The sequence below is a fragment of the Pagrus pagrus genome (genome assembly GCF_965226575.1).
Source record: "Pagrus pagrus genome assembly, chromosome: 21".
In the NCBI taxonomy this organism is placed as follows: Eukaryota; Metazoa; Chordata; class Actinopteri; order Spariformes; family Sparidae; genus Pagrus; species Pagrus pagrus.
In genome coordinates, this window is record NC_140208.1 from 4,466,956 (window position 1) to 4,481,170 (window position 14,215).

At 43.9% G+C, this 14,215-nt stretch overlaps 1 protein-coding gene across 5 annotated transcripts in view; it reads left to right on the plus strand.

The window, feature by feature from the left end:
* LOC311251025 (ankyrin-3-like) overlaps window positions 1-14,215 on the plus strand; it is a 126,352-nt gene that overhangs the window by 97,656 nt on the left and 14,481 nt on the right. For 3 of the 5 annotated variants that reach the window (XM_084343284.1, XM_084343285.1, XM_084343286.1), the window contains exons 36-41: window positions 113-238; window positions 792-914; window positions 1,407-1,433; window positions 2,015-2,096; window positions 3,373-11,289; window positions 13,487-13,561. In XM_084343284.1, the coding sequence (XP_084199410.1) occupies window positions 113-238; window positions 792-914; window positions 1,407-1,433; window positions 2,015-2,096; window positions 3,373-11,289; window positions 13,487-13,561 (8,350 nt within the window). The remainder of the gene's footprint in view (window positions 1-112; window positions 239-791; window positions 915-1,406; window positions 1,434-2,014; window positions 2,097-3,372; window positions 11,290-13,486; window positions 13,562-14,215) is intronic. The other 2 variants (XM_084343287.1, XM_084343288.1) reach the window with 2 other exon arrangements.

Below are 14,215 nucleotides of genomic sequence, written 5' to 3' on the forward strand. Positions count from 1 at the left end.
CTTTAAAAAGCATACATTTTAATGATTTTACCTGTAGACACCCCAGTTTCCGCGGATGCATTTTATTGTTGTAGGTGAATGTTGTTCTCACCTCTGCGCTGTTCTCTCTCAGGTTCTGGAGGGCAGGCCCATCTATGTGGACTGCTATGGAAACTTGGCTCCTCTGACTAAAGGTGGTCAACAGTTAGTTCTCAACTTCTACGCCTTCAAGGAGAACCGTTTACCCTTCTGTGTCAAGGTACTACAGTTATCATCAACACTGACTACAACACCTCGATGTCAATAGGATGTGAACAGCAAAGGTCTTTAACCGAGCACAAAAGGGCAATAGAAAAGCGTTTCCGTTAAATCACTGCGTTAGCCCATGATTGTTTCTGTTCTCTGCTCTACTTCCCACACTAACTTTCAATACAATGCACCCAGTCGACAGGGGATAACCTAGTTCCCTCTGCCACCGCTGAATGACCTCATGTTATTGATCAAACCCTAACATCATGTTCTCTGTAATCAATCCTCTTGCATCATTTGCTGATCTGTTATTATTGAAACTATCCGCCGTGCAGCGAGTCAGTCCGGACTGGGAGCCCGGGGGACTAGGGCACTGTTGATGTTTTGATGTTGGCGTGGTAACTTCAATATCTCGGCAGGACAATAGCCTGCATAGACGTCACGACATCAAAACTATTAATAGATTAAAAATTAATAATTGTAGTTAACTTCTGAATGTTTTCAACCACGTTGCACTTCTAAGGAACAAGGTTTCATAAAGAAGCATAATGTTCTGTCCGTAGGTGAGAGACCCGAGCCAGGAGCCCTGCGGTCGTCTTACGTTCCTCAAAGAGTGTAAGATGCAAAAAGGCTTCCCGCAGACGGCCGTGTGTAACCTGAACATCACACTTCCCGCGATGAAGAAGGTAAGGTGGCGTGAAACTCACCATTCTCTGTTGTCACCTCCATAACCATGATCACGGTCAGGGTAGTTTCGGCCCCAATAACACTGATGAGATGAAAGACGGAGGAAGACTTTGGCCAAACTGCCGCCACTGTGTCTTTTATCTGTTTAAAGCTTCTCTTTCTACATATATCGGTTATCTTTGCAGTGGTTTCTCGCCATTGGCTGTTTCATTTCGTTCCTACCTACCTTTTGATTTGGATGACATGCTTTTGGCTGAGGGCTTCTGTGCAAAAGGCTTTTATGACTATAAGGCTGGCTGTCTGTGGCTTGATTTGCTGTTTGCGTGTTTGTCTGTTCAGTCTTTTTTTTTTTTCTCATTTGCTTAAGCGGCTTTCTCTTCTGAGTTTGAGCTTCTGTCAATCACTCCTTTTTCACACCCTGATGTTTCTTTTCCCCCCCTGCTTTCCATTATGTTACTCCCCCTGTTTCTGCAATGCATCTTGGGAACCAGGAAATGGAGTCAGATGCCGAGGATGAGGTAAACCACACCCTCCCCACCATGTGCTGCCCTTTGCGCTAGACCTATAGCGGCCCTGCTCTGCTCATCATAGCCTTATTCTTTCCGCTTCTACAAGGGGCAATACGAGCTTGTTCGAAGCAACCCGTAGCTGCTCAGTTTTGCATGATATATTGTAGATATGAAAAATAATTTGTTTAATGTCCAATTCTTATCCCTTCCACTCTACGGTATGTGCTACAAGTGGCGTTGGAGTTAAGATGTACTTACATTGTCCCTACGTTAAGATTTAATCTTTCGTATAAATAATCTAGAACTGATTATTTGTACTTTATAATGACTAATTTAAGCTAATTTGACTATCTTAGCATATAAACGCTTATTGTAAGTATCAATACTTACTCAATAGTCGATTGAAGTGCAGTGAATACCCTTAAAGGAGAATTTGCTGCTGTATTGTGCAACTGTTAAGTATGGGCTTTGTTTTTTTCTATTGGGTTCAATTTAAATAGACGTAATAAGGTCCAGATGTTGCTCATTTGGCAGCATTATACACAATGTAGGGTGACCTAGAACTGATGTGTTGTTTGCTATTGTTGCAGACTGAAAAGCCAGAGCGACGTCATACCTTTGCATCCCTAGCCTTACGTAAGCGCTACAGCTATCTGGCCGAGCCTGCACTGAGTGAGTTTGACATTTTCACTAACAAACCCTTTGATGAACATAATAATGCCAGTTTTCGTGGATAAGTTAGTTTATTAACAATTTTAACTAACCCTGTAAAATGCGTGATCAGTATGTAGATAGTTGTGACTTACTTAATGTAATAATTGCATATTTCTCATCCCACATGACATGCACTGTTCACATGCTTGTTTACAACATGGTACATATTTTTGCATGGGTCAATGAGTGGATTTTTAAGTTTTTGTGCTGTGCTTGCCCACGTTGTGAGTTGTACTTCTTCTGGGTTTGTTTGGTTGATTTCCACTGCTGAGTTTCAGAAGTCCAAATGCATCAAAATTTTTCTTTGGCTTACCAACACAATGTCACAGGCATTTGGGAAGGTCAAAGTAAAATTTGATTTACTTTTCATTTGTCCCCTCAGAGTTGAAAGCTCTTTTTGGCTTTGTGATGGTGTAGCAGCAGCTTTTTGTGGGACAAAAATGCATGATAGGAGGTCTTGAGTTTGGCTTTCTTCCAGGTTTTTCTTTTTCAGTTTTCTCACAATCTCTGCTTGTTACCAAGTCTTATCGATCTTGCATGACAAAATGGGCCAAAACGTTAGTCTTGGAAAACACATTTTGTCATATTTTGTTTGTTATAATAGTAAAAGGAAAATGGAAACTTCTGCAGCCCTTGGCTGTATTGTATCATAGCGTCTAAATTGTCTCTGGGGAATGTGTCATTACATAATCTTTTGGACCAAACAGATAAAAGGCACTTCAAAAAGCGGATTGAAATCAGAGCCAGAATCCATACGAGATCTTAGAACATCTGAAGTCCAAAGAGAGAAGTCGTTTTTGTGTTAATCCTGGTGCATTTGTCCTGCCATTTTTCTGTTGTCAGTTGTTAGTCCACGCCATCGTCTTTGGATTTTTACTTTGCTGCTGTGTGTGCTTCGTTGAGTTTATTCATTATGTTGTTGTCGCTGTTGCTGTTGTTTGAGTCATCTCCCAATCCTGAATCACACAGGATCACAACTGTTTCTTTTCATAACTCCATCTTCAATCAGTACTCAAATATCTTATCTCGGCACTTCATAAAACTGCTGTTTTTCCCTCCTTGATACCAGGACTGCGTCACTGACCAACTCTTCCTCCTCTGATCTCTTCTTCTTTCACATTTTTTCTTCTTTTCCTTCCCCAACATCATTTTCTTTTACCCCTTACTACTCCACATTCTTTTGATATTTTTTTCCATTCCTTCTTTGTCATTATTTCTACAAATTCATCTGAAGAAACAGCAGTTGAGCGAAGCACAACAGCAAGAACACTGCCTACTGGTTACCCTCACAAACCTGTCTTTCCAACCAGAACTTACCCACCATGGTCGACTGCTCCTATTACCGTCCCTGGCCAAACAAGGCCCGTCGGAGTGGGGGGTTCCCTCAACTCTTCCGATTCACCGGCAGGCTCACCAGCTGCTTCTCCATTAAAAACAACCTGGCCCCTTGCCTCCCCCTCACCTGCATGCCCTGCAACTATCAAACTCACCCTTGGAGCCCCGCCACCAGTACCTACCCAGTCAACCTCAATGAAATCAGTCAGCGACAAAATGTCCTCATCCCCCAGCAGATCTTACAGGACTATGCCTTCGCCCATCAAAACGGTTGTCCAGCTGGGTCAGTACCCTGTCCAGGGGTCTGCCAGCCTAATGTCCTCTGGAAGCCCATGTAAAGCTGCCACAGATCCAGCATTTATCAAAAGCCTCGCTTCAGCATACACATCCACTTCCCCGCTTCACTCAATAGCCAACGGTTCTGTACCAGATAGGTCATCAGCTCATATGACTGCTCCATCGTCGCCAAAGACATCTTACAACATGTACAACACTAACCTGCCTTTTAAAACTGCCCTCGGGTCCACAGTTGCAGATGCAGTGGCACCTAAAAGCATCTCCAGCCTGTCGTCTTTGAAAACCTCTGTAGATTCAACACTCTCAACCAGAGGAGGGAGGTCATCCCACTCGTCTATCTCCTCAACTGGGCAGACGACCATCCCTTCCTCAGAACTGTCCATGATGAACGGATCGGTCTCGCCTGTTAAATATCCATCCTCCTCCTCCACACCGTCCTCCCCTTCTTTTCGCCAACTCTCAGAGAGAAGTAGCAGCCTTCAGGAGAGGATCCAAGCCACCACCCAAGCAGCGACCTCCGGTGTCAGTGCAGCCATAAATGAAGCTATAGATTCTCATTCTGTGTCGGGCTATGGCACTCTTAGATCACTGTCCTCCTCGCGTAGGACTGCAACAGCCAGCTCTGCTTATGGATCTCTGAGATCGGGAGCTTCCTCCTCCAGCCCGGCAGTTTCGTCTAATACAATGACTGTACCTGTGTATTCCTTAGTCAACGTAATTCCAGAGGCCCCTGTCAAACCAGGGCCAGGGTCTCTCAAAATGGCACTGCCCGACTCTCCTCGTGCCTCATCCATGCCTTCCTCCTGTATGTCTTCCTGCGTTACGACATCGAAAATCAATTCCCAACTGAAATCTCCTCCATTTATCACACCGCCTATCATCCACCCAACTGCAACTTCCAACCAGGAGATTTTAAAAGATGTAGCAGACATGAAAGAGGATCTGATCAGGATGACAGCTATTCTTCAGACAGACACGCAGACGGCAGCTAAAACTGTCCAAACATCCCACACTGGCACTCCTAAAGAGGCCAAGTTAGAGGATGAGGAGCCGTATACACTAGTGGAGAAAGTGAAGGAAGATTTAGTGAAAGTCAGTGAGATATTACAGAAAGATATCATGAGTGAAGGTAAGGCCATTTCAGGTAGAGAGAAAGCCTCGGAGGACGAATGGGAGGAATTTTCTAAAGACGAGATCGAGGAGGCACAAAGAGGTGCCCTCTCAGATTATTACCCTCCATTTGATGAAAACACACTCCTGCTCAAACACCAGGCCATGTCTAGCAAAGACTTAGAGCTGGCTAAAGTAGTAGACTTTTTAACAAACGACATTGGCGCTAGCTCTCTCTCCAAAATGGCAGAGTTAAAGTGTAGGCACGAGGAGGAGGCAAAGAGAGATGGCGAGGAGAAGCAGAAACGTGTTCTTAAACCATCTATGTCGATACAAGAGCACAAACTCAAAATGCCTCCACCAGTCTCAGGCATGCTCAGGTCTCCCTCAGAGAAGGACCTGAGCAAACTTGCTGAATCGTATCAGGGGACGGACACTATTTTGGAATCACCTGAAGACTTGTCTCATGAGCAGGATAAGAGTCCCCTGTCAGACAGCGGCTTTGAGACGAGGAGTGAAAAGACACCTTCTGCTCCTCAGAGTGCAGAGAGTACAGGACCGAAGCCTTTATTCACAGATTCACCCATCCCTCCCTGCGTAACTGAGACTAGAACTGAAGTGGTCCACATTAGGAGTTACGAGCAGCCTGATGATCTTTCTGAGCCTGTACTCATGGAGGAAGCTGCATCTGCTCTTCCTTCTATAGAGCCAGATGCAGCTTCAACCAGCTCTGTCAAAACCTTACAGTTGAAAATGCCAGAAGAGGACTCAATGATGAACAAAAGTGTGTGCCTGAAAGAGGAAACTCATATTACGACGACAACTAGAATGGTCTATCACAAGCCCCAACTGACTGACGGAGCTGAGATGATAGAGGAGGGTATGTCAGTTAGCGATATCATGAAAGCCTTCCAGTCAGGTAGGGACCCGTCCAAAGAACTGGCAGGTCTTTTTGAACACAAAGCTAGCCAGGATTCTGTTAAAGGTGATGAGCTGACTCCTAGATTTCTCGACAGAGACGTTAAATCCAAGCCCAAAGTCGAGAGGATAATCGAGGTTCATATTGAAAAGGGCCACAGCACAGCAGAGCCAACGGAGGTGATTATCAGGGAAACCAAGAAACACCCTGAGCTTTATGTCTACAAAGGGGACCATGGGATTAGGGAACTTACTGATTACGATGAGGCCCAACAGGAAGAGGAGGAGCTCACTGCCGAAGAATCCCTGCCCTCCTTCCTAGAAACATCTCGAGTTAACACCCCGGTGTCACAGGAGGAGGACAGTCGGCCAAGCTCTGCCCAGCTCATGGCAGATGATTCGTATAAAGCCCTGAAACTATTGAGCCAGCACTCCATAGAATACTGTGATGATGAGCTATCAGAAATCAGAGGCGAGTCATATAGGTTTGCTGAGAAAATGCTCCTCTCAGAGAAACTAGATGTGTCATCATCTCACTCTGATACAGAGGATTCAGCTGTGGGGTCTGACAGGCACCGCCACCTAGCTTCTGAGGAGAGTGGCAGCCGTGGCAGTGAGAGCATGAGTCAGCAGCATGGCAGCCCCAAAAGAGAGTATGTTTCAAAGTCATCTAAAGATGGTTCCCCTAAATCAGGTAAATTCTTGCATAGGGATGAACCATCTCAGTTTGATAAAGTCACAGTGCTTCATTACTCCACAGAACAGGGTAGCCCCAAACACGCTGTTTGGATGCGATTTACAGAGGATAAACATGACAGGAGTAGGGATAAGCTGCTTTATGAGGACAGGGTGGACCAAACTGTCAAGGAAGCTGAGGAAAAACTCAGTGAGGTATCACAGTTCTTCCGTGACAAAACAGAGAAGCTCAATGATGAGCTGCAGTCCCCTGAGAGAAAACCTGTTAGACGAGAGCCACAGGAACCCAGGTCCTGGCCTAGCTCAGCCTGCAGTAGTCCTGAGAAAACACAGCAGAAACCTAAATCAGGTGAAGAGGGCTTCAGTAAAAGCAAACTTAAGGAGCCTTCTGTTGGTAAAATATTTGGCAGTACAACTACAACTGAAAAGAAAAGCTCAAGCTTACCAAGCAGTCCCCAGAGAAGCATGGTCTCTCGTGTCAGTGAGGATAAAATTAAACAACAAACTAAAACCAGTGAGTCTGAACCCTCCTCTCCAGCTCATGTACAATCAACATCCAAAGTCAGTGCAGTGAGGATGAAGTTTGAATCTGCAGCTCAGAAACAAAGTCAGTCTAGCCCAACTAAAACTCCTCCTCCAGTACAGCCAAAACCTTCAATTAAGAAATTACAGGAGAGCAAACTTCCTGTTTATCAATTATTCACAGGAAAAGCATCAAAAGTATCTGAAACATCAGAAGAAGAAAGCCAGAAAAAGGATGTTGCGAAGGACACATGTGCCACCATAGATAGCAGTAAACCGGCTTTGATATCGCCAACATCTAAAGCCCCAAAACACACAGGAGAAAAATTGGCAAACAAAAACATCCCAGAGGCCTCAGTGCAAAAACAAATTAGTGGAATTGAGACTCAAAAGGCAACTCCTAAAGGGAAAGATATCCCCTCCAGTGTTACTCAGGACATTAAAGACAGCAGTAAAGGTCAGAAAGTTCAGACACCTGTTGTTCATGATACTGCTAAACCACCAGAGAAAGATAGTGGTGCTCAAAAGTACCAACAAGTCCCAAAAAGTGTGTCTGCTTCCAAAGAAGTAATAGCTGAGGTTTCCAGAAAAGACACAGAAGAAGCACTAAACAAAAACCTTAGAAAAAAGACAGAATCCCAAATTCCTGTGAGGTCCTCTTCTACTTTGGATAATGACCTCACAAAGAAACAGACAGTAACTAGACCCTCACAGATACCTACATTAGCTAAGAGTAAATTACAGATGAGTCTTGAGACAATCCCCGTGAAAACAGATGAAAATCGGACATTTGAAATTCTAGATAATGCACCCAAAGATTCCAACTCCAATAACCTCCCCAGTCCTAGAGAAACACTGGAGAAAGTCATCACCCCTTCGGCTGCGGCAACAACCAAAGAGAATTTCAAGGGCATCAAAACATTACCTGTTTATGTCAGTGTCCAGGTGGGAAGGCAGGCAGAGAGGGAGGCCAAAGGGACGATGTATACGGTAAAACAGAAATCAAACTCAGCACTCAGCCCAATTAGCCCTGATGATGACACACTAGAACAGGTCTCGTTCATAGACAGCTCAGGGAAAAGCCCAATTACACCAGAAACTCCCAGCTCTGAGGAGGTCAGCTACGACCTCACGTCCAGGACTACCGAGTGCTTTATGGGATTCATGCCAGGGAAACCCAGCCCCATCATGGAGGTATCTGAATCAGAGGAAGATGACCAAGGCAGAGTTGTGTTCTCTTTCAAAGAAGCCTTACCAGAAAGCAAAACTAGTGTTCTTGCCACTCAAGCAGACCTTGCTAATGCTAATAAGGAGGAAACAAAAATGAATGATAACCAGCAGGAATTAAGTATTAATCTCAACCAGCAGGATAGAGCTAATGGCAGGCAAGATGAAACGACAGGGCAGGAGCAGCCAGAAGTCTCAAAAGACAAAGGTATTGCATATATTGAGTTCCCTCCCCCTCCTCCTCTGGACTCCTCAGAGGCTTCAGATCCAGAAAGGAAAGGTTCCTGTGCTTCTTCAGAGACCGAGACAGAAATGATGGAGGTGAACTTACAGGAAGAACACGACAAACACTTCCTGACTGAGCCGATTATACGTATCCAGCCTCCCACCCCGGTGCTCCCTGGGACTGATGACAGTCAATCAAATGATGAAGAGGATGACGAGTCAATCTTCCAACCAATTCCTTGTAAGAAATTTACTGTCAAAGTTCCTGAGGAGGAGGAGGAGAAGAAGAAGGAGAGGGAAAAGGCATCCAAAGCCAAAAAACATGACAAAAATGGAAACAACAAAGAACCTAATGGTGGGACCAATGGCTCCAATGGTTCCAATGGTTCCAATGGTTCCAATGGGTCTAAAGGTTCTAATGGCAAAGCAGAGGACTATGATTATGAACAAAATGGAAATGACCAGTCGATAACAGACTGTTCAATAGCCACAACGGCTGAATTTTCTCATGACACAGATGCAACAGAGATAGACTCGCTAGATGGGTATGAACTTCAGGATGAGGACGATGGCCTGTGCGAACAGGCAGATTTACGGCTGTTTGGTCTCCCAGACAGCAGGAGAGACGTCTGGGCAACAGACACATTTAGGTCCACTGACCGCTCTTTTCCCCCAACAAAGCTGGAAGTCATTGAAGAGGAGAAAACCCCAGAGGAAATCCAAAAGGACACTTGTAAAAATGATACACCCTCAAATGGTGAAAAACCTAATGGTGTCAGTAAGGATGGGGTTACGAGTCAGGAACAAAAACCCTCGGATAAAGAGGGATTTTCAGACACTTACTTTAGTTATAAGTTAGAAGAGGAGTTTAACTCCCCTTTTAAGACTGTTGCGACTAAAGGGCTGGACTTTGACCCATGGCCCAGTAAAAGTGGAGAGGAAGATATCGTTGACATGGGAGGGACGCGGGAAAGCAATGGTGAGCCTAAGCCTTTTGGACTGGCAGTGGACGACCAGTCTCAGGCCACGACACCAGACACTACCCCGGCCCGAACACCAACGGACGATAGCACGCCAACAAGCGAGCCAAACCCATTCCCCTTCCATGAAGGGAAGATGTTTGAGATGACGCGCAGTGGTGCGATTGACATGAGCAAGAGGGACATGGTGGAGGAGAGGCTCCAGTTTTTTCAGATTGGTGAGCATTACTTCTCGGCGGGCAGGTACAGGGTCAGGGACCTGGAGGTTGATGATTCCTCACAACACAGAGATCAGTTTGATACTCAGAATACCACAAATACCTTAACAGCCCCCCAAGTCCCTATTCAAACTACTACTGTCCAGCTAGAAATAACAAATTCAATTGGCAGTTACACCACATGCAGAGACTCAACTTCCAACACTGAGCCTAAATTCACCACTTTTAGGACAGGATTTAAGTTGCCATCTGATAAAACCTCAAATTCATCAAGTAGCAGTTCTGAATTGCGACTCCCAGGCATTTTTGATGGTTCCAGTGACATAACCTCAGGAACAACTGTAGATAGTTCTTATTCTGTAACCTCAAACTACACAGATTATTCTAATTTTAATACATCAGGCATTACAGATAACTATTTGAGCAATAGACCATCAAGTTTCACAGATTATTATTCGAATCTCAGAATTCCTTCAGGTACGTCTAAACAGAGGGACCATTTGGACTGGACCTCGGAAAATCAGAGCACTTATTACCAAAGCACAGATTCTTCTTCCGCACTTTCACAACAGATTAGCAATCCCCAAACTTCAAGTAGCAATACCAGTAGCAACATCCCTGGCTCCCATTATAGCCATTCAGACGCCATTCAGGCTGGCAGCATTGTGTTCAACTTGTTGTCCTCTTCGATACCCACTCTGCAAGAGGTCAGCAGGATAGAAGCATCCTTCAGCCAGCTAGAGGAGAACAGCAGGGAAGGCCGGGCTTATTCTCATGTAGCAATAACAAACACAGGAGCCAAAGAGGTCAAAGGCAAGATATGCAAGTCCAGGTTACCAGTGAGGGCGCCCAGCCACAAACTATGCAGTCGAGGTCAACCAGTAGTGAAAGACAAAGCTCGAGAAAGTGCAGATAAAGTCCTCGTCAGGAAACAAGCCAAGCATAATGTCAGGGAAAGATTAGATCCTTTTGAGAATCTGTTTCCTAAATCTAGAATCCCAGTATTGAAAGCCATGAAATATCCCTCTTGTTCTCGTGATCAGAAGCAGGTTAGAAGCAAATCTGTGGTTACTGATAGGAGCATTAAAACTGCAAGTGGCAATAAACAAGTAACTAAAGGCAGATCCAGTCCTGGACACAGATACGGTTTAGTGAAAACCCCAGGTAGAAGTAGCACGAATGACACGGGTAAAAAAAGCAGTGCAGTGGTCTCAAAAAACTTCAAAACAAGGTCTGTAACTAGCCAGGCAGCCAATCTTTTGGACCAAACCACTCCCAAGGAGGCTGAAACAAAGTTAGAGGGGAAAACATTGCCCACTGAGGACGAAGAGAGCTGCAGCCTCAGCACTACCAGGAACACTTCCCTGTCAGAACCATCTAGAGCTTCTAGAAGTTCCTGCACTTCACGCACCTCTACCTCCACCTGCACCAGCACCACCACATCAACACCATCTGCTAGAGATGTGAGAGCTGAGGTTGAGCAGGCCAGCAGTGAGAGGATGAGGAGGAGCAGGAGGAAGAGTAGGCGGACACTTGGAGGGAAGGAGCAAAAGCAGGAGGAGAAGGAGGAAGGGAGTCAGGTTGATCAACCAATCGCGGCTCCTGTCACGGAGAACCAGACTAGTTTGTAAACTCTTTCTAAACACTTTGTTATACTTTATATCTTTCTCTATGAGATGCATGTAGCTGTTGTGGGTGCTTTGTGATGTGACGTCGTAAGTGTAGCTGTCACTTCTTCTTCTTCCTGTCATTCTTGTTATCTGTGTCCTGTGCTGTCTGATTTAGACAATGGGGTAAAGACACGGACAGTCGATGACAGAATCAGCGATACTGTTAGGGAAAGGGGTGCCTGTAAAGGTGTTCAGGAAGAAATAGTTACAGGAACTCGATTGCAATATCAGCAAGAACTTTATAGTTGTCAGTATTGGTTTGCAACTAAGCACACTCGAGGGGCTAAGCTAAGTATGCAGTTCTTCCTATTACTGTACAGGCTACCACACACATTCTCACTTTCATTTAGATTAGCCTTGCACCTCACCACATGACACCACACCACTCACTTCCACGCTCGACATGGTCAAGGCTTAGGTGAAAAAGATTGTTCGGGGGAAATGCGACCTTGTGTTTGTTTTGGTCTGCTTGCCTGGTTTGTAGATTTCATCTGGTGGTCTCCGAAAACACTGCGAAAACAATTCATCGGCTGGACTTGACAATCACGTGAACGCCAGCTGCACAAAAGCGTGTCAGTGTAGTCAGTCATTATCAATGCGGTGGAACAACTTCGTGCAGCTGGGTTACTTTTGATTTCAAGTTGAAGCCATGAAATGTTTTTATGAGTGGGAGGGAATGTTGCCTGATGGTAGATCGTTTGTTGTTAGTGATGTGGAACAAAACTCTAACGCTTTGAACTATTACTACTTATACTAATACTACTGAACTTCAAACATTGTAGTGTGAAATTGTGATTTTTGTTTTTTCTTTTCTGGCCTCACTGGTCCTCACGCGTTTGATTTTATTTATATTATCAGTCGTCTCTGATGTTCTAGTGCTGAATCAATAGTGCTAGTCTCAAAATAGTGGCTGCAGCCATTAAATTAGATTGATATTTCATGTTTACTTTATATTTAGTTCTCCTCTTTAGCCAGGGTATAAAAGCTAGTAGAGTAAAGATGGTGTGGAAATGTTCACTTTTACAGTACAAAAGTATTTTTGTCCCATCCAGAGGGCACATCTGCATTTCACAAGGTTTAATACGTAAGAGAAAAGAAAAAAAAGTATACTTAAACACAGTTTATTGTAAAAGTTGAAGGAACTGTTTTTGGAAATCCGGATATTGTCGGATGCACTGCTCCAAGCCAAGAAATTTTTTCCGACACATAATCCAACATAAGGCTGAAGATATACTTGCTTTTCAACCTTGTGTTCACTTAGACCACCAATTGTGTCGTGAACGTAATTGTTGTGGGTTAGGGTTACTACTTGTGTGTTACTGGAGGGTGCCACTAGAGGGCACACCTGAGAACTCAGACTGTATATAACTAGATGTAACACATGGTATTACTTTGCCACTGAGACCAGTGGACCGGCAATCGATAAATTGGTTCAGACATCTGATGACTGGTGGACAAAATGCACCATTGACGCCGTCCTAGCCACGGATGCCGAGAGATTATCTTATCCAGAGATTATCTTGTCCTGGGCATGAGCAAGACTATCGGTGGCCCAGCTACGGTTTTGCGGCAAGAATCGTTTCCAGTCTTTATGCTAGGCTAAGCTAACCGTCCTCCAGTGCCTGATTCATTTTTAATAGACAGAGACAAGTGAACAGTATCAGTGTCCTCAGCAAGAAAATGAAGCTTCTTTCCCAAAAATGATTTAACTATTTCTTTGAGCATCTATTATCTAAACTGAATCACTGAGGAGAGTCTGGCCAGAAAAACTCTTTTCCTTTTTTCTCAGACTTGAGACCTGGGACAGTGAGCTAAAGTTAGTCTTTTTGTGAATTCAGTCACCAACACTACAGGGATTAATATGAATAATAATATGAATATACAAAAAAGATACACAAAGTTTAGTAGACATTAATTAACAAGGTATTTAGTAGGTTTTTATTGTTAAACCACATTAATGTCAACAGTCTGAAACAGACAAACTTTCAGTTCACAATCCCAATCTGTTTCTTTTGGTCCCCTCTGCGGCCATTTTATAGGAGCCATTTTGTGTGTCTCTTACTGAGAACAACATTTAACTAATTAGGGGATTGTTGTTGTAACATCATGTTAATTGGTTTTATCCTGCCCTTCCCTGCTTCCTCGCACAGGCCCGCAGAGTCCCTGTGAGAGAACTGACCTCCGCATGGCAATAGTAGCCGACCACCTCGGACTCAGCTGGACTGGTGAGCCCACACACATCTCATTTTTATCACTACTGACACGGAGTCTCAATATCATCTCAATCAGTTGGGCACCTATGATAATATTTGATTACTGATAACAGTTATAGATGATGAGTTGTGTGTTCTTAATGTACATATTTATTGTTTAGTTTGTTTTGTTCTGTCTCTTATGTATTTGCTGTTGAGTTTAAATATTTTAAAAGCTCAGGTTTTTGCCTCATACTTGTCCCTATACGTATAAACATTAAATAAATAAATATTCCTCTTGCACCAAAGAGGATTCAGCATGTGAATTTTAACACCCACGTGTGACTGAATAAACTGGACTGAACCCAGCTCTCACACCTTTTGGTGTTACAGTGTTTGTTGCCATCTGGTGGACATGTGTTATAAAAATGTCTCCACTGAGCAGCACTGCAGTGGCATTTATAGTCACATGCATCTTATCAGTACAAATATGATGTAACATCAAAGTAGGAAAATACTCAAAACTGAGAAATGTAATTTCTCAGTTGGATTTTTTTAATTTATACATGCTCCACCTCATGATGTGACTTATTAGCAGCTGGGAGGCTGAAAATACTTATCAGCAATAAATGTTTTATTAGTTTTAAAAGCAAAAACTTGTAAAGAGACATAGATACACACTCTTTC